The sequence below is a fragment of the Cricetulus griseus genome, chromosome X, assembly GCF_003668045.3.
Source record: "Cricetulus griseus strain 17A/GY chromosome X, alternate assembly CriGri-PICRH-1.0, whole genome shotgun sequence".
NCBI classification, from domain to species: domain Eukaryota; kingdom Metazoa; phylum Chordata; class Mammalia; order Rodentia; family Cricetidae; genus Cricetulus; species Cricetulus griseus.
In genome coordinates, this window is record NC_048604.1 from 125,512,220 (window position 1) to 125,531,001 (window position 18,782).

The 18,782-nt window shown below is 45.4% G+C and overlaps 1 protein-coding gene across 2 annotated transcripts; it reads left to right on the forward strand.

Moving 5' to 3' along the window:
• Positions 1-234: 234 nt before the first annotated feature.
• On the forward strand, positions 235-16,775 carry Usp11 (ubiquitin specific peptidase 11). Of its 2 annotated transcripts, XM_027432288.2 has the most exons (22): positions 315-443; positions 6,484-6,560; positions 8,375-8,484; positions 8,643-8,773; positions 8,905-9,022; positions 9,430-9,575; positions 9,712-9,773; positions 9,894-9,993; positions 10,375-10,548; positions 10,635-10,793; positions 11,115-11,339; positions 11,466-11,549; positions 11,643-11,737; positions 12,900-13,106; positions 14,347-14,396; positions 14,577-14,894; positions 14,980-15,050; positions 15,307-15,419; positions 15,701-15,850; positions 15,937-16,052; positions 16,240-16,328; positions 16,411-16,775. In XM_027432288.2, the coding sequence occupies exons 2-22, from the start codon at positions 6,532-6,534 to the stop codon at positions 16,543-16,545; spliced, it is 2,682 nt and encodes an 893-aa protein (XP_027288089.1). In that variant the 5' UTR covers positions 315-443; positions 6,484-6,531; the 3' UTR covers positions 16,546-16,775. The 2 variants fall into 2 exon arrangements, with proteins under 2 accessions (XP_027288088.1, XP_027288089.1); XM_027432287.2 differs by lacking the exon at positions 6,484-6,560 and having other exon boundaries at positions 235-443.
• The last annotated feature ends 2,007 nt before the right edge of the window (positions 16,776-18,782 follow it).

Below are 18,782 nucleotides of genomic sequence, written 5' to 3' on the forward strand. Positions count from 1 at the left end.
TCTTTGCTCATGTGGAAAACCTTTAGCCTCCACCTTCCATAAGACCTTTTGACCTAGTGTTAGAATTCCATAAGCACTAGTTCCAAACTGGAGGGTTAACCCCTGGTATTGGTTACACAGATCACAGCCCACCACCCAGTTTCCGCCTAATAGTGACGTTTCCAAGATGGCAGTGGCCCCCTGATTGTTGGGGGGCTCTGCTTCCGTTTCCGGGACAAAATCCGGAAGTGCCAGTTGAGGGTCCTCTTCCTATCTTCAGTTGCGTCGGCAGTTGGAGGAGAACGGACGGAGATGGCGGCGGTCGCAGCGGACCCAGCTGCAGCTGCCATCCCGGCCTCCGCCGAGGAGAAAGAGACACAGCGCGAGGCAATGCCAGACCTGGACGAGCAGTGGCGCCAAGTCGAGAATGGGCGAGAGCGTCCACTGCGAGCTGGCGAAAGCTGGTGAGGCTGGGCTTCAATGAAGCCTTGGCCCAGGGGACTGCGGGGGCGTTAGTATCCGCGGGGTACTTAGAAGCCAAATTCCGAGGAAGAAGAGGTGCGAGGCGGGGAAGGGGCTTGGTGGACGGGTAGGAGATGGGGGGCGTGGAGGTGCTAGTGAATGAATCGCAGCATTTGGGGAAGAGGCGGGGCAGTTAGCCGCCCGAGGACAAAATGGGGCTTGTTTGTGGCAGAGGCAGGGCGTGAGAGAAATGGCCTCGGAGGTAGGGACTGCATCTTCTGGGGAGGGGGTGAGAGGGGACTGCGTCTGGGAACCTGGAGCCTGCAAAGGAGGCTGGCTCTGTCCTTAACGCGGGGGCGTGGCGTGTGTTACGAAACATTGCGTCGGTTGCGAGGAACAGCCTACGAGTACTTGGAGCGCCTGTGAAGCCGAGGAGCTTGGTGGCGTCAGCTGAAGAGCAACTCCGTAGCCTATAGCAGTGGGCCGAGGGGCGGAGGGCGTGGTGGGATGGGGAGGGTGCCTGGCTCCTGGGAACGAGGCGAAGGTCTGAGGTGAGGCAAATGTGGAGGAGGGGCGGTGCCGAGGGCAGAAAATGGCGCCTGCGAAAGAGCAAAGATTGTGACGCGATAGTTTTTGTTTGTTTTTTAGATTTATTATAGCCAAGGTCTCCTTCCTAGGACAGGAGAAAGTGCAGATTACAAAGGAAGGTTCTTTGAGAAGAAAATTTTTTCTATTCAATAATATTTTGTAATCAGTAGAAAATGGTGTTTAAAAAAGAACCCACAGCCTTGACAAATTGTCTTTACTGATATTTTTTAAAAAAGGCTAATCACTGCCCCAAAATTTACGGCTTCAGGGTTCGTATTTCACTCTGAGTTGCGTCTTGTTTTTTAAATTGTGAAATTCGTAAGACCTACAAAGATTATAGTATAAAACATTTTACATAAATTGATGGACTTCCTGATGAAAGAAATGGTTTGTATGCTTCAAAACGGCAAGGTCGTGAAAGACAGATGCTGAAGAACTGTTCCAGATTGAAGGAATTAATGTAGTTTAACAAGTCACAACTAAACGCAACATGTGATCCTCAGTTGGATCCTAGAACAAGGAAAAATAAATTATTTTTTAAAATCAGGGTTCTTTCTCATAATTTCTCTTTCACTGTAAATTTCATTGTAAAAAAACGGTGAAATTTGACTAGGGCCAGTAGATAAAATATTGCTACTGATGATTTCTTGTTTTTGATCATTGTAATATGGTAATGAAAGAATATCCCTTGTTTGGTGAAAAATACACACTGAAAATTTAGGGATAAGGAACCATCATGTAAGCAACTTATCAAATGATTGAAAAAACTAGCCTATGTAAAAATGCACGTGGAAGGGAGAGGATTATGGAAATTTCATCATAGGATGCAAAATTTAGTTAGACTAGGAATAAATTCAGGAGATCCATTGTACAAAATGGTGATAATAGTTAATAGAAATCTATTCTATACTTGAAAATTGCCTAATAGACTTTACATGTTCTTACCCAGAAAACTGTGACACAATTGATATGTTAAGTAGCTTGTTTTAGTGTTTTCAATGTGTATATCAAAACATCATGCTGTATACCACAAATGCACACATTTTTGTCTATTTTAAGATAAATAAAAATAACCCAAAAATGATATGGGGGAAAAATAAGAATAGAGCAAATGGATAAGGTATGCTAGATTTGGGGAATCTAAGGGCATACAGAGAAGTCTTTGTATTATTTTGTCCCTCTTTTTTGGACACAGAGTCTCTCTTCTACATAGCTCTGGCTGTCAGAGCTTGATCTCAGAAATCTGGCTGAGATTACAGGCATGTTCCACCGAGCCTGGCTTATTATATATTTTTAACTCATTTTCAATGAGTCTATTTAAAAGAAAAACAATTACCAAGTTTTATGTGCAGATTCCTCACCCATGGGAGATTCAGAACATTACCTTAAAAACTCCTGTGCTCCTGTCAGATGGAAATTCTCCTCCCTGCTTCATGAGGAACTGTTACCCTAAATTTTTAATTAAAGGGCTCTTTTCACATGTTTCATTATCATGATATGCTTTTCCACCATTCATATTTATAAACATATGTATCTATATACAGAGTGTGTTTATAAAACAGACTGGATGCATACTGTGAGCCCTTATATGACATGGTAAATGGTATCTGTATGATGTAATCTAAGACATTAACCTTGATCTGTTGGCTGTAGCTCTGTCTGCCAGGTTTCTCAAATGTTAAGATGTTGTTCTATTAAGCAATAATTCTTAAAATACTTATTTAAATAAGTATGCATATATCATGTCCATCTGTTCCTCAGGATGTCCAACAGCTTCCTGTCTCATGCAGCATAAATGATAAAATCCTGAGTGACCTGCAAGAATTTTGGAGGCTGGTACCCTACTTGCATTCTGTTTTTCTCCAGTCTCTCTGATTACCAGCCCATCAGCCCCTCCCTTTCAGGGCCATCCATAGTAGTCTGTTGCTGTTCTTTACATCTCCGAGCCTTTTCCAGGCTTTCCCACTTTACAGAGTTCCTAAATAACAGTGCCAATGAAATGTATATACATTATTGAGGAGATAAGTTACAATTCCAAGACTGGAGGATATAATGATGTTTTTCTGCCATTACATCATAGTTCTCCAGCAAAGAATAGCCTTAGTCCATCTTGAAAATAAACAGCAAGCTCACTGTTTTTGTAGATCATTTGAAGATGTCCAAAAGGTCCTCAGAGCTTTGTTTCATGCCCCTTTCCATTGGTAGATAAGACATGGCATCCTGTCTTCTTTGCCAATAATCTTTTAATTTATCCTGCCAGTAGTGGATCTTTGGGGGTGAGGAAAATGTTTTGGCACTAAGTAGAGGTGGTGGGTACAGAATATTGTGAATGTACTAAATGTTAATGAATTGTTCACTTTAAAATGGGTTAATTTTATGTTAATTTCACCTCATTAAAAAAATTACCACACCAGTGTTGGTTGAATATTAAAGCCAATTTGTTTCTCCTGTTGGAATTGTTAAGAAGCATTTTTGCCAAGCTCCACTTTTTGTTGCTTATCTAAATTAGGTAAGAGCAAAGTATCTCAAAGTCCTATATGGGTTTGCTGCCATAGCTGGGAAATATGTGTTTATACAGCATTTGAACTCAAGGACTAGCTCCAAAATGTGCATCTGTGTCGGTATTATCTGCACTTCCCACCCTCCGTTCAATAGCAGATTTAAACAAGTGCAGTTAACTAATTTGGTTGTCTTTACTGATTCAACTTAGATGCATTTATTTGGGTGGGGGGGTACTCCATGTGATTCAGTGTGCTAAAGGAGGCCAGAGAACTGCTTGCAGGAGTATGTTCCTTTTTTCCACTGTGTAGGTATGTTCTGGGGCATCAAATTCAGGTCAGCAGGCTTGGTGGCAAGCACTTTTACCTACTGAACCATCCTACCCACCCTCCACCTTATTTTTGGATAACAGGGCTTCTGGTTGAACCTGGATCTGTTTCAGCTAGATTGATACTCTATTTCCACTCCTCCCCAAAGTGCTGAGATTACCACCATGCCAGACTTTTTGCTCAGTTTTTTCAGAGATACTGAGGATCCAAACACAGCAGGCACTTGACCCAGTCCTAAAAGGCTTATGTTTTGAGACCACATTCAAGTCTCTGAAAAGATAACTTCCTTAGAAAGTTTTAGTTCTTGTGACAATGAATTATCTACACATTTAAATCAAGGATTGTTGAGAAACATTTGGCAGATTAGTACAGGGTGCAGACAACTTTCTAACAGTAAGCAACTGTAGATTTTTTTCTTTCTTTCTTTCTTTCTTTCTTTTCTTTCTTTCTTTCTCCAGACAGGGTTTCTCTGTGTAGCCTTGGCTGCCCTGAAACTAGATCTATAGACAAGGCTGATCTCAAAACTGAGATCCACCTGCCTCTGCCTCCCGAGTGCTGGGATCAAGGGTGTGTGCTACCACTGCCAGGCCTGGTTGGAGTTCTTAAGAAGAAAGGGTGGCTAGGTTTAGAAAGGTGCACACTACATGAAGAGAAGCCAGTTTCATAGGATGTTAAGAAAGGTTGAGGAAAGGTACTTACAGTAGTATATCTAATCCTACATGATCAACTGTACTTAGTGAGGAAGGTAAACTTTGTTTTCTTGGGGTCTTACATTGTAGCTCAGGCTGGCCACAGACTTGTGACAGTTCTTTGCTAGCCTTCAAAATTTTTTGTTGTTGTTTTTTGTTTGTTTGTTTGTTTTACAAGACAGGGTGTCTCTGTGGCTTTGGAGGCTGTCCTGGAACTAGCTTTTGTAGACCAGGCTGTCTCGAACTCACAGAGATCCACCTGCCTCTGCCTCCCAAGTGCTGGGACTAAAGGTGTGCTACCACCACCGGGCCAAAGTTCATTTTCATGTGTCATTTTCAAAAATATTAAATAGGAAGAACTGGAAATGCTGACACATGCTTGTAGGCCCTTTATTCCCAGCACTAAGGAGGTAGAGGCAGGGCAATCAGAAAGTCAGAGTCAATGTAGGGTACATGAGAACTTGTTTTTTTTTAAAGTTGGAAAAATGAAAGCTATTACAAAAATTTCAAATTAAAACTTCCCAGTGGCAAAGCTACACAGAGAAACCCTGACTCGAAAAACAAAACAAACAAACAAAAACCCTTCCTAGTGGTGTGGTAGCACATGCTTTTTAATGCCAGTACCCTGGAAGAAAAGGCAGGCCTGGTCTACAAAGTGAGTCCCAGGTCTTACAGTGAGTCTCTCAATATATTCCTATTGTCCTTTTATCAGAGAAAAACAATTTTGTGTTGTCTCCCAGAGATAATTTAGGCATAAAAGAACATTTTTGCCAAGTTTGGAAAGACAGATAAACAGTAAACAGTACTTAAGAGATGTAGGCATGGTTGCTCATTTGTGTGACTTCACCTTTCAGGCAGCTAAAGCAGGAGGATTGCCACAAGTTTGAGGCCAGCCTGGGAAGAATATTTAGAAAACAAGATGAGCATGGTAACACATTTGCAACCCTAGCACTTGGTAAGCTAAAGCAGGAGGGCAATGAGTTTGAGGACATCCAGGGCAAAGAAAATTGTTACTAGCAGGACAGGAAGCATAGTTACTTTGTTTTTGGTTTTTTTCGATACAGGGTTTCTCTGAGGCTTTGGAGGCTGTCCTGGAACTAGCTCTTGTAGACTGGAACTCACAGAGATCTGCCTGCCTCTGCCTCTGCCTCTGCCTCTGCCTCTGCCTCTGCCTCTGCCTCTGCCTCCTGAGTGCTGGGATTAAAGTTTCCCACTACCAACACCTGGCTGAAATATAGTTACTTTTATAAGAATATAGTGGTACAGATTATTAGGTACTTATGGTTATCCTCTTTACATAGTTCAAGGGCAGCCTAGGCTATATAAGACCCTGTCTCAAAACAAAAAAGATGAATTAAGAGTATGCAACTAGGTGGTGGCATTCACCTTTAATCCCAGCACCTTGGATGCATAGGCAGGGGAATCTCTAAATTCTAGGCTAGCCCAGTCTGTATAGTGAGTTCCAGGACAGCCAGGGCTACATAGTGAGACCTCGCCTCAAAACAAAAATTAGAATGAAAAAAGGGGGACATCAGAAATGGCTCAGCAATTAAGAGTATATACTGCTTCCAGAGGCCCCAAGTTTGGTTCCCAGCACTCATGTCAGGTGGACCACAAACATCTGTAACTAGCTCCAGGGGATCTGATGTCCTCTAAGAGCTCCCAAGATCACATGCACATACTTATACACGTGCACAATTAAAAGTATGAAAAAGAAAGCACTAAGAATTGGTAATAATTTGGTGACAAAAATATGACTAGTAATTTTATACAAAAGACCCAAACCCAAATCTTGATCATATTTTGATGTGTTGGCCACAGGATAGTAGGAAATTAAGGACTTACTAGTAAGCCTTTATGTGTACTTCAACTTATTTAAGTAAATTTGATAGAGCAATGTTATATTTACCATCTGTAACTTTTTTTTAATTGTGCAGGATGATGGTGATAGGCTGGTGATAGGAGTAAAGAAAGAATTCAGCAAGATGGAAAAAGGCACCAGTAAAGAGTTTATGTAAGAGATGGCTTTCATTGAGGCAGGGGTGTTCTGCTTAGACAGTTAAGCAGTGTTTCAATGATGCAATGCCCTGGGACATTTGTAGTTGGGGCTTATGGTAGAGTTAACTCTGACCTGATAACAGTCACCAGTGGCCTTGCTTTGTTCCCACCTTGCCCTGAGTCAGTAACTGCCTTGTTCTGAGAATATCTGCCCCAGAGTGGTTTTTATGAGATTAAGCCTTACTCTAGCCCTGGCTGGGCCCACATTCAAAGCAATTTTCTTGCCTCTCCCAATTATACTTACCTGGTTGGTTAGGTGTGTGTGTGTGTGTGTGTGTGTGTGTGTGTGTATGTGTGTGTGTGTCTGTGTGTGTGTGTGTGTGTGTGTGTGTGTGCGCGCGCGCGCGCTTGTGAGAGAGAGACAGAGACAGAGAGACAGAGACAGAATTCAGTCTAAGGCCTCTTGTATGCTAGGCAAGTGGTCTACACTAAACTATATCCCCAATCCTAAACTGAAGTTTTGCTACGGAGTGATTGTAGTGCTAAAATTTCCTTTCACATCTGATTTTTAGGAAGGTGAGGGGTTAGAGAGATGGTTCAGTGGTTAAAAGGGTGTACTGCTCTTGCAGAGGACCCAACTTCAGTTCCCAACACTGAAGTAAGGCAGCTCACAATTGCCTGTAACTCCAGCTCCAGGGAAGATCTGAAGCTTTTGGCCGCTGTGAGCACAGTTTCACCCACAGGCACGTGGGGATATATGTAATTAAAAATATTTTTTGTTGTTTTTCGAGACAGGGTTTCCTGTGTAGCTTTGGAGCCTGTCCTGGAACTCGCTTTATAGACCAGGCTAGCCTCGAACTCACAGAGATCCACCTGCCTCTGCCTCCCAAGTGCTGGGATTAAAGGCTTGCGCCACCACTGCCTGACAAAAATCTTATTTTTAAGGTTGACAGGTGCCTCCCTTTGTACTGAAAATACTGTTAACTGTACTCCATACATGAACCTCATAAACTGAGTGTAGGGGCCAGTAAGCGGTAGGAGGAATGTATGTGTTTGTAAGTTGAATGACAGATTTTTGGCATGAGCTCCCAGGTGGCAATGAGTATTTTTCTGGAGTGAATGATGTGGCATGGTCTGGGGAGTGGAGAGGGTAATGTACAGTCAAACATCCAAAACACACAGAAATTCAAAGCCAGGTGTGATTCATGTCTGTAATCTAGCATGGAAGCTGAGGCAACAAGTTCACTGCCAGCCGGGACTGTGTAGTGAAACCCTGTCTCAAAAGAGACTCCAGACTAGATTTATATCATAGTTGAATGTGGGGAACTGTGCACACACCTTTTAATCCCAGTATTCAGGAAGCTGAAGCAGAGGGATCCGTAGAGCCTGAGGCCAGCTTGGGCTACATACATAGTATGTTCCAGGCCTGTCTGGGTGGTACAAGACCTCATTTCAAAAAATAGGGCAATGAATGAAAAAATTGAATAATGTCCAAATGCATTTCACTGAATAAATTCTACTTTTTACTTATTTTACATGCTGCTAAAAGTTTTCTTCTTGAGCCAGGTGTTGGTGGCGCATGCTTTTAGTCCCAGCACTCAGGAGGCAGAGGCAGGCGGATCTCCGTGAGTTCGAGACCAGCCTGGTCTACAAGAGCTAGTTCAGGACACCCTCCAAAGCCACAGGGAAACCCTGTCTCAAAAAAAAACAACCCAAAAAAGTTTTCTTCTTGGATTATAATGGATTGATAGTTAATTCTGCAAGTGATGAGAAGTTGTACAGCTAGCTTCCAAATAATCATAACATCTTTGTTGTCTGTCTGGGTTCCAGGTTCCTTGTGGAGCAGCACTGGTATAAACAGTGGGAGGTGTACGTGAAGGGAGGGGACCAAGATGCTAATACCTTTCCTGGCTGTATCAACAATTCTGGGCTCTTCGAAGGTACTAAGCTTCTGCCTTTCCCCGTCAACCTTGCCCTGGAGCTCTGATCTTCTCTGTCCCCACTCCCATTCTCTATGCTTAGTTATTGGTGGTAGCCAGAGTTAACAGTCCTTTCTTAATCCATGCTGTGCCTTGTCCATACTCCCTATTCCCTGCAGATCAGATAAACTGGCACCTCAGGGAGGGACTGCTAGAAGGAGATGATTATGTGCTGCTCCCAATGACTTCATGGAATTACCTGGTCAGCTGGTATGGCCTAGAAGATGACCAGCCACCTATTGAGCGCAAGGTATATGTGTGGAGCAGATGCTTGGGGTGGATTTTAGATTTCTAACTGTAGGCTCAGGGTAGGTCCAGAGTATGTACCTGTGTTCCCCCTGTTAGTTGGGTGGTTTTATGGGTGCTCCTCTGCCTTCACAGGTCATAGAAGTTTCTGGCATCCGAAAGGTGGAATTATACCCAATAGAGCTGCTGCTTGTCCAGCACAGTGATATGGAAACAGCTCTCACCATTCAGTTCAGCCACAGTGATTCTCTGGGTGAGTCTGGCACAAATTGCTATTTGTGGGCCTCTGGCACAAATTGCTATTCCTAATCATGAGTCACATCTCAATAGCCTGAGGGTGTCTGGGGATCCAGTTACAGCTTCCTGAGAAGGCACCAGTCATACTGTGGAAGACAAATGTTGCAGTGGCCATGTTGAGCAGACACTGGCTATCTGCTGGAGTCCAGAGAGGATGAGCTGTATTGCAGTTGCTTAGGTGGGATGGAAAATAGTGTTTATTTACCTGGGGGGGTGCTTAGTGTGTGGCTCACTCATTTGGAGATTTGTTTGAGGACACAAGGTATTGGCTAAGTAAACAGTCTGAAAATGAGCTAAAGCTATCAAATGGCCCAGTATTCTGGGGTCCCAGAATATATGGCCATGTTCCATCAACCTCCACAGACTTAGTCTTGCAAACAGCTCGGGAGCAGTTTCTGGTGGAGCCTCAGGAAGACACACGCCTCTGGGTCAAGAACTCTGAGGGCTCCTTGGATCGATTGTGTAACACACAAATCACACTGCTTGATGCCTCCCTTGAGACTGGACAGGTAACAGTGGGGAGGATTTCTCTGCATATATAGCCTGGTGGGTAGATCCCTGGCAGTTGTCAGACCAGGGAAGGGCAGGGTGCCCTTTAAGCTTTCCATTAATACTTCTCTTTTTCCTTTCTCTACCCTGGCCCAGTTGGTCATCATGGAAACCCGAAACAAAGATGGCACTTGGCCCAGCGCACAGCTGTGTGGCATGTGAGCCCTCGGGGTGTCGTGCAGATTTGGGGCACCCCACAGTAGGGAGACAGAACCTACGAGTACAGAGCACCCACCTGTAGTAGGCCCTTAGCTCATAGGTTTCTCATCCAACCCCAGGAACAACATGCCAGAAGAGGATGAAGACTTCCAGGGTCAGCCGGGCATCTGTGGCCTTACCAATCTGGGCAACACGTGCTTCATGAACTCGGCCCTACAGGTTGGGCCATTAGATCTATGTCTGGCACAGTTCCAGGGGTTAGGTACTGGGGACAGAGCTAGGGGATGGAGGGATGATGATTACAGTACAAGGGGTCAGGTTGAAAGCCAAGGCTCCACAAATCTGATCTGGTGTGCCCACATTTTCTCCTGAAGTATCAACACCTTTTCCCTCTACTTGCTCCCCGTTCTTGCTTCTTTCCTTTGGTACTGCCATTTCCTCCTACAGAGATACTGACATCTTTCCCCAATACTTCTACTGCACTCACACTGCCAACCCTTCCCCTTCTCTCTCCCATTTCCCTGTCCTCCCTCCTTCTCTGTTCTCACTTGGGCCACCTCACCTCTCCTCTACCTCTTTCACTGGGCCCTACTACCACAGTGCCTCAGCAATGTGCCACAGCTCACGGAGTACTTTCTCAACAACCGCTACCTGGAGGAGCTCAACTTCCGGAACCCTCTGGGCATGAAGGGTGAGCTTGCTGAGGCCTATGCAGATCTGGTAAAGCAGACCTGGTCTGGCTACCACCGCTCCATTGTGCCGAATGTCTTCAAGGTGTGACTCAACCCCATGGGCTCCCACTTTCTTTTCTCTTGCTTCTCCTAACTCCTACTCACTCTACCACCCGACTGTCTCCTCAGAACAAGGTTGGCCATTTTGCATCCCAGTTTCTGGGCTACCAGCAGCATGACTCACAGGAACTATTGTCATTCCTTCTGGATGGGCTACATGAGGACCTCAATCGAGTCAAAAACAAAGAATATGTTGAGCTGTGCGATGGTGCTGGGCGCCCGGATTTGGTAGGCTACCCATTAAAGCTACAAGGCCTTAGGAATTCTCTGGTTTCCCTGGTCTACCTAACACCTTACCATTTCCTCCGTTCCCCTACCTTGAGCTTTACCCCACCCTTAGTCATAGCAGCATGTCTGTTCCCATAACTTTGGAGTTAACCCCAATCAGGCACCTATCCTTCATAAATCCCAGCTCTGAAAGTAAACATAGTTTCCAGATAGACCTAGATGTTGTTCTGCCACTAAACTTCAACAGTACCTTTCCCCCAACCACTATGAATCCATCCCCACCCTTTCCCTCTGCTAACACACCATGAAACTTGTCAACAGGAAGTGGCTCAGGAAGCCTGGCAAAACCACAAACGACGAAATGATTCTGTGATTGTGGATACTTTCCATGGCCTCTTCAAGTCTACGCTGGTGTGCCCTGATTGTGGCAATGTGTCTGTGACCTTTGACCCCTTCTGCTACCTCAGTGTCCCACTGCCTGTCTCCTCCAGGAGGGTCTTGGAGGTCTTCTTTGTTCCCATGGATCCCCGCCGCAAGCCAGAACAGGTGGGGAGGGAGTATGGGAACACAATGAAGGATATGTAATCAGAATTTGATTACTTTCCCCGGAGTTTTCTGCATGAAGCTACCGTAAGCTCTTTTGATCGTCTTTGGATCTTCTTTCTCCCTCAGCACCGGGTTGTGGTCCCCAAGAAAGGCAACATTTCAGATCTGTGTGTGGCTCTGTCCACACACACAAGTGTTGCACCAGACAAGGTAAGACTTTGCAGAGGGAGACTGGGTAGGTAGGATTTGAAGGAAGAAGGTCCTGGCACATGCACTGTTCTCATGCCCCTGTTCTATCCCTAGATGATAGTAGCTGATGTCTTCAGTCACCGATTCTATAAGCTCTACCAGCTGGAGGATCCTCTGAGTAGCATCTTGGATCGGGATGATATCTTTGTGTGAGTGACAAGATTAAGGGGAGTGGATAGAGGAAGCTCCTTCCCCTTTTGTTTTGCCTTGCTGGGGATGGAACCCAGAGCTCCAGAGCATGTTAGACGACTACTCTTAATATTTGATACTTAGTACTTGCAATTCAGTACATATACCCATAAAGAAGTAAATAAATATATAGAGAGAGCCAGAGACAGGGAGATGGTCTCCCTATGTAGCCCTAGCTGACCTGGAAAAACAGTGCCTTGCAAATAGAAATTTTCTTTGTAAACCAAAGTGTTTTCCACAGGAAAAATGTTTTTTTTTTTTTTTTTTTACAAAATATTTTTTTTAAGAATTTATTTACTTATTATGTATACAGTCTTCTGCCTGCATGCAGATCCCATTCAAGGCAGTTGTGAGCCAACATGTGGTTGCTGGGAATTGAACTCAGGACCTCTGGAAGAACAGTCAGTGCTCTTAACCACTGAGCCATCTCTCCAGCCTAGGAAAAATGTTTTAATCTTTGTTTTTTTTTTTAAATTAACCCCCTCAGTATTCCCATATTACCCAAGCTCTTCCTAAAACAGCATATAGGAAAAGTGCTAAGGAAGTCACTTAGTAGTTCATAAAATATCAAATATTTCACAGGTTTTTAGACCCTTTAAAATATTTTGGGGAAAGGGTAGACAGATAACTCAGTGGTTAAGGGTACTGGCTACTCTTCCAGAGGACCCAGGTTCATTTCCCAACACCCACATAGAGACTCACAACCATCTGTAATTCCAGTTCCAGGGGATCCAGTGTCCTCTTTTGGCCTCTTGCAGTCACCAGGCACACGTGATACACGGACATGCATATAGGCAGAACACCCATACACATAAAATAATAATGATAAAATATTTGGGGGAGGCAGGCAAGATGGCTCAGTGGGTAAAAATACTTGCACAAGTCTGACAACCTGAACCCATGACGGAAGGAGGAAACTGACTTCTGAAAGGTGTATCCTCACCTCTACATGTATGTCAGTATGTCCATACTCAAACACACACACTAATAACTGAAAAAAACCCTACACTCTTTTGGACTGAGGTGAATGATTGGAGCAACTGGAGGGCAAAGTCAGGGAATCTTTCTTGGGATTCCTTAGTCAAAAATAAATTAATCACCCCTCCCCACATACACACACAGATATGAGGTGACTGGTCGGATTGAGCCTGTTGAGGGTTCAAGAGATGATATCGTGGTTCCTGTTTACCTGCGAGAGCGAACCCAATCCCGAGACTTCAACAACTCCTACTATGGGCTGATACTTTTTGGGCACCCTCTCCTGGTGTCTGTGCCCCGGGACCGGTTCTCCTGGGAAGGCCTATATAACATCCTGATGTACCGGCTTTCGTAAGTACCGCTTTCCTAGGATCAGGGTGGTGTATTTGAGTGAGGAGACCAAGGTCAATAATCAGACTTGGGTTCTGTATTTGGCACATCCAAATGACAGTTCAAATTGAACATGGTAGTAGAACTTCTGGGGCTTTTTCTATTTTTAGACCTCTGGCTTCTCTAATGCTTCTCTTTGGTACTGGTGAACCAAACTGAATACAGAGGCGAACAAGACAAAATAGAGACAATTTCATTTTGTATATAATTGTCTCTACAGAGAGATTTGGATATATTTTTACTAGTTTATTCTTGTATCTAAAATCCAGAGTCCTTACCATGGAAAGGTACGTTATTAGATGAATTTCTTCTTCATTCTAATTCAAAAGTTCATCCTTGCTGGGCATTGGTGGCACACACCTTTAATCCCAGCACTCAGGAGGCAGAGGCAGGTGGATCTCTGTGAGTTCAAGGCCAGCTTCGTCTCCAGAGTGAGTGCCAGGACAGTCAAGGCTACACAGAGAAAGTCTGTCTTGAAAAACAGGGAAAATATTCATCATAAGTCTTCTCAGAGGTCAATTTGAATTCGTAATTGATTGTATATCTGTGTTTACCGGTGGCTTTCGACTTAATCTCCACACTCCTAACTACTACATGAATATCTATCCCCAGGCTACTACTGGCATCCTTAGCCTTTTTGTTCATTTCTGTCACTACTTCAGCATTTTCCAGGTTGGTGATTAAGAACTGTTGGGTGTGGTAGTACATGCCTATAATCCCAGCTACTTGGACAGCTGTGGTAAAATCATATGACCAGCTTCTGTAACTTACTAAAACTGTCTCAAAGCTGGGTGGTGGCGCACACCTTTAATCTCAGTTCTCCGGAGGCAGAGTTGGATCTCTGTGCAAATCTAGACCAGCCTAGTATACAGAACAAGTTGCAGGACAGCTAGGACTACATGGAGAAACCCCATCTTGAAGAAAAAAAAAACCTGTCTCAAAATAAAAATATTTCAGATAAGTGTTGGGAATGTAGTTCAGTGGTTAAGCATTAGCTTAGCATTCTCAAGACCTAGAAAGGAAGGGAGGGAGGGAGGAAGGAAGGAAGGAAGGAAGGAAGGAAGGGAGGGAAGGAAGGAAGAAAGAAACCTGCTTATGTGTAAGTTAACCACTAACTTCTCTACCATACCCAAGGAAAACCTTGGCATGCCCCATCATCCTTGTGCCCCCTTCCTTGGGAGTCTTCTCTGCTCTGTTACAGACGCTACGTGACCAAACCCGCCTCAGAAGAGGATGATGGAGACGAGAAAGGTAAGGCCCTGGAAGATGAGAAGGGCCCGATAAGGATGAATGTATCTTAGTAGGGGTAAAGGGCTGAAGAGCAGTAGGTTTGGGGGATATGTATGACCCATATAGGGATCTTCAGTATGTGTGGAAGCCCAGTGCCCTGGAGTGCCCACATCTCCATCCCTTTTGTCCTTCTCATCCTAGGTGATGAGGAGGAAGAGGAGGAGGAGGATGAGGAGGAAGAGGATGAGGAGGAGGAGGAGGATGACAACGAAGACAGCAGCAGCGATGAAGAAAAAGAGGAAATTCCTGAACCTTCCACTAGCAATGATGATCAAGAAACAGAGCAGGAGCAGGCTGGGCCCAGCTCTGGGGGCACCAGGAGATGCCCATTTCTCTTAGACAACAGCCTTCACACATCTCAGTGGCCCCCAAGGCGACGGCGAAAGCAACTGTTTACCCTGCAGACAGTGAACTCCAATGGAACCAGTGACCGGAACACCTCCCCTGAAGAAGTTCAAAGTATGTCATTTGACTGGGGTTGCAGATAACAGGAGGGTCTCCTAGTAACAGGAGCATAACCATCTCATCTCCTCTGCACCCCTAGCCCAGCCATACATTGCCATGGATTGGGAGCCGGAGATGAAGAGGCGTTACTACGATGAAGTAGAGGCTGAGGTAAATGGGAATGGGACCCTAGGGATGGGAGACCCTTGCAGCTCATACCTCAACCCTTTATGCATCCTCCCCCTAACTTCAGCTAGGAACAGAGCCAAGAGATCCAGGCCAGGGTCAGCCTGACCTTGGCACCTGCACACTTCTGGGAACGCCATGGCCTCAGGTTCTAACTCACCTAGTGTGTGATTCCACACTGCCCTATTTTTCTTGACCTTGCTCATGCCTGACCCTCTGGGTACTAACCCCCCCTCCCCAGGGATATGTGAAGCATGACTGCGTGGGATACATGCTGAAGAAAAGTCCAGTGCAGCTGCAGGAGTGCATCAAACTCTTCACCACTGTGGAAACCCTTGAGAAGGAGAACCCCTGGTGAGGGCCTGTCATGGTCATGAGACGTTTCACGAGTGGTACTAGCTTTGTTTAACAGAAGTACTCACAAACTAGAAAAATGAAAGTAGCAGGCATACTGAAAGTCAGAGTTCCTTTACAAAATGGCAAGAAGCCATGCAGGGCTGCATGTGAAGTTGTCTGGGAGGGAGAGGGAATGAGTGAGCACGAGTCTCTATAGACCAGATGGTGTGCATAAAGAACACACGAGACATGAGGTGGGTGCTCAGAGTGTCCATCCCTGACTTGGCTTCTATCTGTAGGTACTGCTCCTCCTGCAAGCAGCACCAGCTGGCCACCAAGAAGCTGGATCTCTGGATGTTGCCTGAAGTTCTCATTATCCACCTGAAGCGTTTTTCATTCTCCAAATTTTCTCGGGAGAAGCTGGACACCCTGGTGCAGTTTCCTATCCGGTCAGAACCCTTGGAGAGAAAGGCTGTGGGGGAAATGGGATGGTACAGGTGGAGCACGCCAGGATTTATTGTCTTCTCACCCACAGGGATCTGGATTTTTCCGAGTTTGTCATCAAACCAAAGAATGAGTCTACTCCAGACATGTACAAATACGATCTCATCGCAGTTTCCAACCATTATGGTGGCATGCGTGATGGACACTGTATGTACCATCTGTGGGCAGGGACATGCCCTGGGGGAATCTAGACTAGTGGTCAGGATGTACCCAATGTGACTAGACACTGGGCCAGAGACAAAAATCATCAAGGCAGGAGGAACCTAAAAGTAGATGTGGATGGAAACCCCAGAGAGCCAGGAAGGTGGTAAGGATGACTTTTTGTTCATTTCAGATACGACATTTGCCTGCAACAAGGACAGTGGCCAGTGGCACTACTTTGATGACAATAGTGTCTCACCTGTGAATGAGAACCAGATTGAGGTATAGCTTCTGTATCCCCACTTGTTCCCTTTCCTATTATCCCCTTCTGACTTCCGAACTGACCCATGTCCTCTTCCTGCAGTCCAAGGCAGCCTATGTTTTGTTCTACCAACGCCAAGATGTGGGTCGCCGCCAGTCCCAGACTGCTTCATCCAATACCCCAGCTTCTCCTGCCTCTGGTTCTCCATCCAATCCTGAAGTCATGGATGTTAACTAAGGGGAACTGGAACTACCACAGAGAAAGAAGCCCCCTTTGCCACTTCCTCTTGTCAACCCCCTCCCTTACCTGTGTTCATTGCCCCCAGGCATTGCAGGCTTAGTTCGTGGCTACTGTATTCTTGTATCGCTGTATTACTCTCTCAGAAAGAAGAGGCCCTGCGCCCCTGGCCGACCGTGTGCCCCTGGCCGACCGTGTGCCCCTGGCTGACCGTGTGGCCCCTGGCCGGCCGACCGTGTGCCCCTGGCCGACCGTGTGCCCCTGGCCGACCGTGTGCCCCTGGCTGACCGTGTGCCCCTGGCCGACCGTGTGCCCCTGGCCGACCGTGTGCCCCTGCCTGTGTGTGCCCGTACAACAGTGACTTCCCTTCCTAGTCTTATTTATGCTGCCCCTTCCCATCTTTTCCTTACCCCAAAGTGTTCTTAGTGGCTGATAATGGGGGTTCACATGAACACAGAGTGTATTTTCTTATTGACACCATATACCTTCTGCTGTGTGTTAAATATACATAAAAAGCTCCAGTCTGTCCTGCACTTAGTAGTGTTGTTTTTTTCTTCCATATGTACTTACTACACACTAGTTGTAGGTCTTTATTCTGCATACATATTGAAGATCAGGTGTCGTATGTGGCTGATGCTGTTCTGAGTGGGTTTGTTGTTGTTTTTGAGACAGGGTCTGTCTTTATAGCTCTGGTTGTCCTGGAACTTCCTGTGTGGACCAGGCTGGCCTTCTACTCAGATTGACCTGTCTCTGCCTCCCATGCACTGGGATTAAAGGCATGGCCACCACACCTGGCAGTTTTTTGTTTTTTGGGTTTTTTTGTTTTGTTTTTCAAGACAGTTTCTCTGAAACTGCTTTGGAGCCTGTCCTGAAACTCCCTCTGTAGACCAGGCTGCCCTCACACTCAGAGATCCTCCTGTCTCTGCTTCCTGAGTGCTGGGATTAAAGGCGTGCACCACCAACGCCCGGCTACATCTGGCAGTTTTGAGTTATTTGAAAGGTGCCACAGGTGCTACCTTTCAAAAGCTTTTAAAATACTTGCTGTAGGGACTATATGGCTAACCTGGAACTTGCTATGTAGACCAGGCTGGCCTTGAACTTGCAGCAGTCTTCCTGTCTGCCTCCTAAACACGAAGATTACAAGCATGCATTACCATTCCTGGCTCCAAAGTGTGTTACAAACATGAACTCTGCCCTCATAATAGACTCTTGCTAGAGTTGTCATCTCTAGTTTTGGGAAAACAGGCACAGAAGTATAGGAATGGATTTGGTTCTATCAGCTTATTGGCATCTGCATATGCGTATAGATTCTTAAGCTGAAGATTCCTTGGATCTGAGATGCTCTGGAGATACTATACTGAGGACACGTGGAAGTGATAGGCACAGCTGTGGGCAAACACTGTTTGGGGGCATAAAGATACTCACCTGAGCAGGACTCAGGTCGTAATACTACCCTCTGAGAAGACCCTGTCCTCAGAAGAACTATGAAGCTAGTAGACCTGGGCCAGATCAGCCAGCTGTTTCTATTTCTGGGACTGGTCCTCTGTACTACCAGGACCACAACCCCCACTAGGAACTTGCCCTCCTATCTGCTCAGAGAAAAATACAGTGGCACTATTTGCCAGAGGACACAACTGAACAGTCAAAAGATGCCATTCAGTGAATACTGAACATGTCTCATAGGATGCTGCCCAGAGGCACCAACCATCACCTCTGGGAACAGCTGTGGGTGGAACAGACAGAATGAATGTCCGGCATCTGTATATAACTATGCTACCTAGTGCTGGCGAGGGAGGGGGTGCTGATTAGTGGCACCCAAAGGGCTATTGCCACTAAGTTTGCAGTGTCCTGGCAAAAAAGTAAAAGAAGGGATACAACTCAGGGACAGCTAAGTGGAAGACATGTAGAGGGTGAAATATGAGGAGTGGGCACCTTCCAGCCCCTTTATGTATATGCTCACCGACCAGCTCTCTAACCCTAATATAAGGGTGCTTACAGAAATTCTATTACATAGGAGATACAATTGCTTAAATTACTGGCTATTGATGATTAACTTAATCTCCAGCCCTGCTCCCCTACCTAGGGTGGTGGGGGATGAAAGTCTTGGTTGCTTTTTTTAGGGATGGGCGAGGGGGTGTTGAGACAATCTCATACATCGTAGGCTAACATCAAACTCATAGCTAGGAATGACTTTGAACTCCTGATCTTTCTGCTAGGGTTATGGTCATGCACCACCA

Excerpts from the sequence above, each read along its gene's own strand:
- Usp11 (XM_027432287.2), top strand. The coding sequence starts at position 292 with ATGGCGGCGGTCGCAGCGGACCCAGCTGCAGCTGCCATCCCGGCCTCC. Across the intron at positions 9,023-9,429 it reads CAGCCACAGTGATTCTCTGG|ACTTAGTCTTGCAAACAGCT; the intron begins GTGAGTCTGGCA and ends CAACCTCCACAG. Across the intron at positions 14,397-14,576 it reads GGATGATGGAGACGAGAAAG|GTGATGAGGAGGAAGAGGAG; the intron begins GTAAGGCCCTGG and ends TTCTCATCCTAG.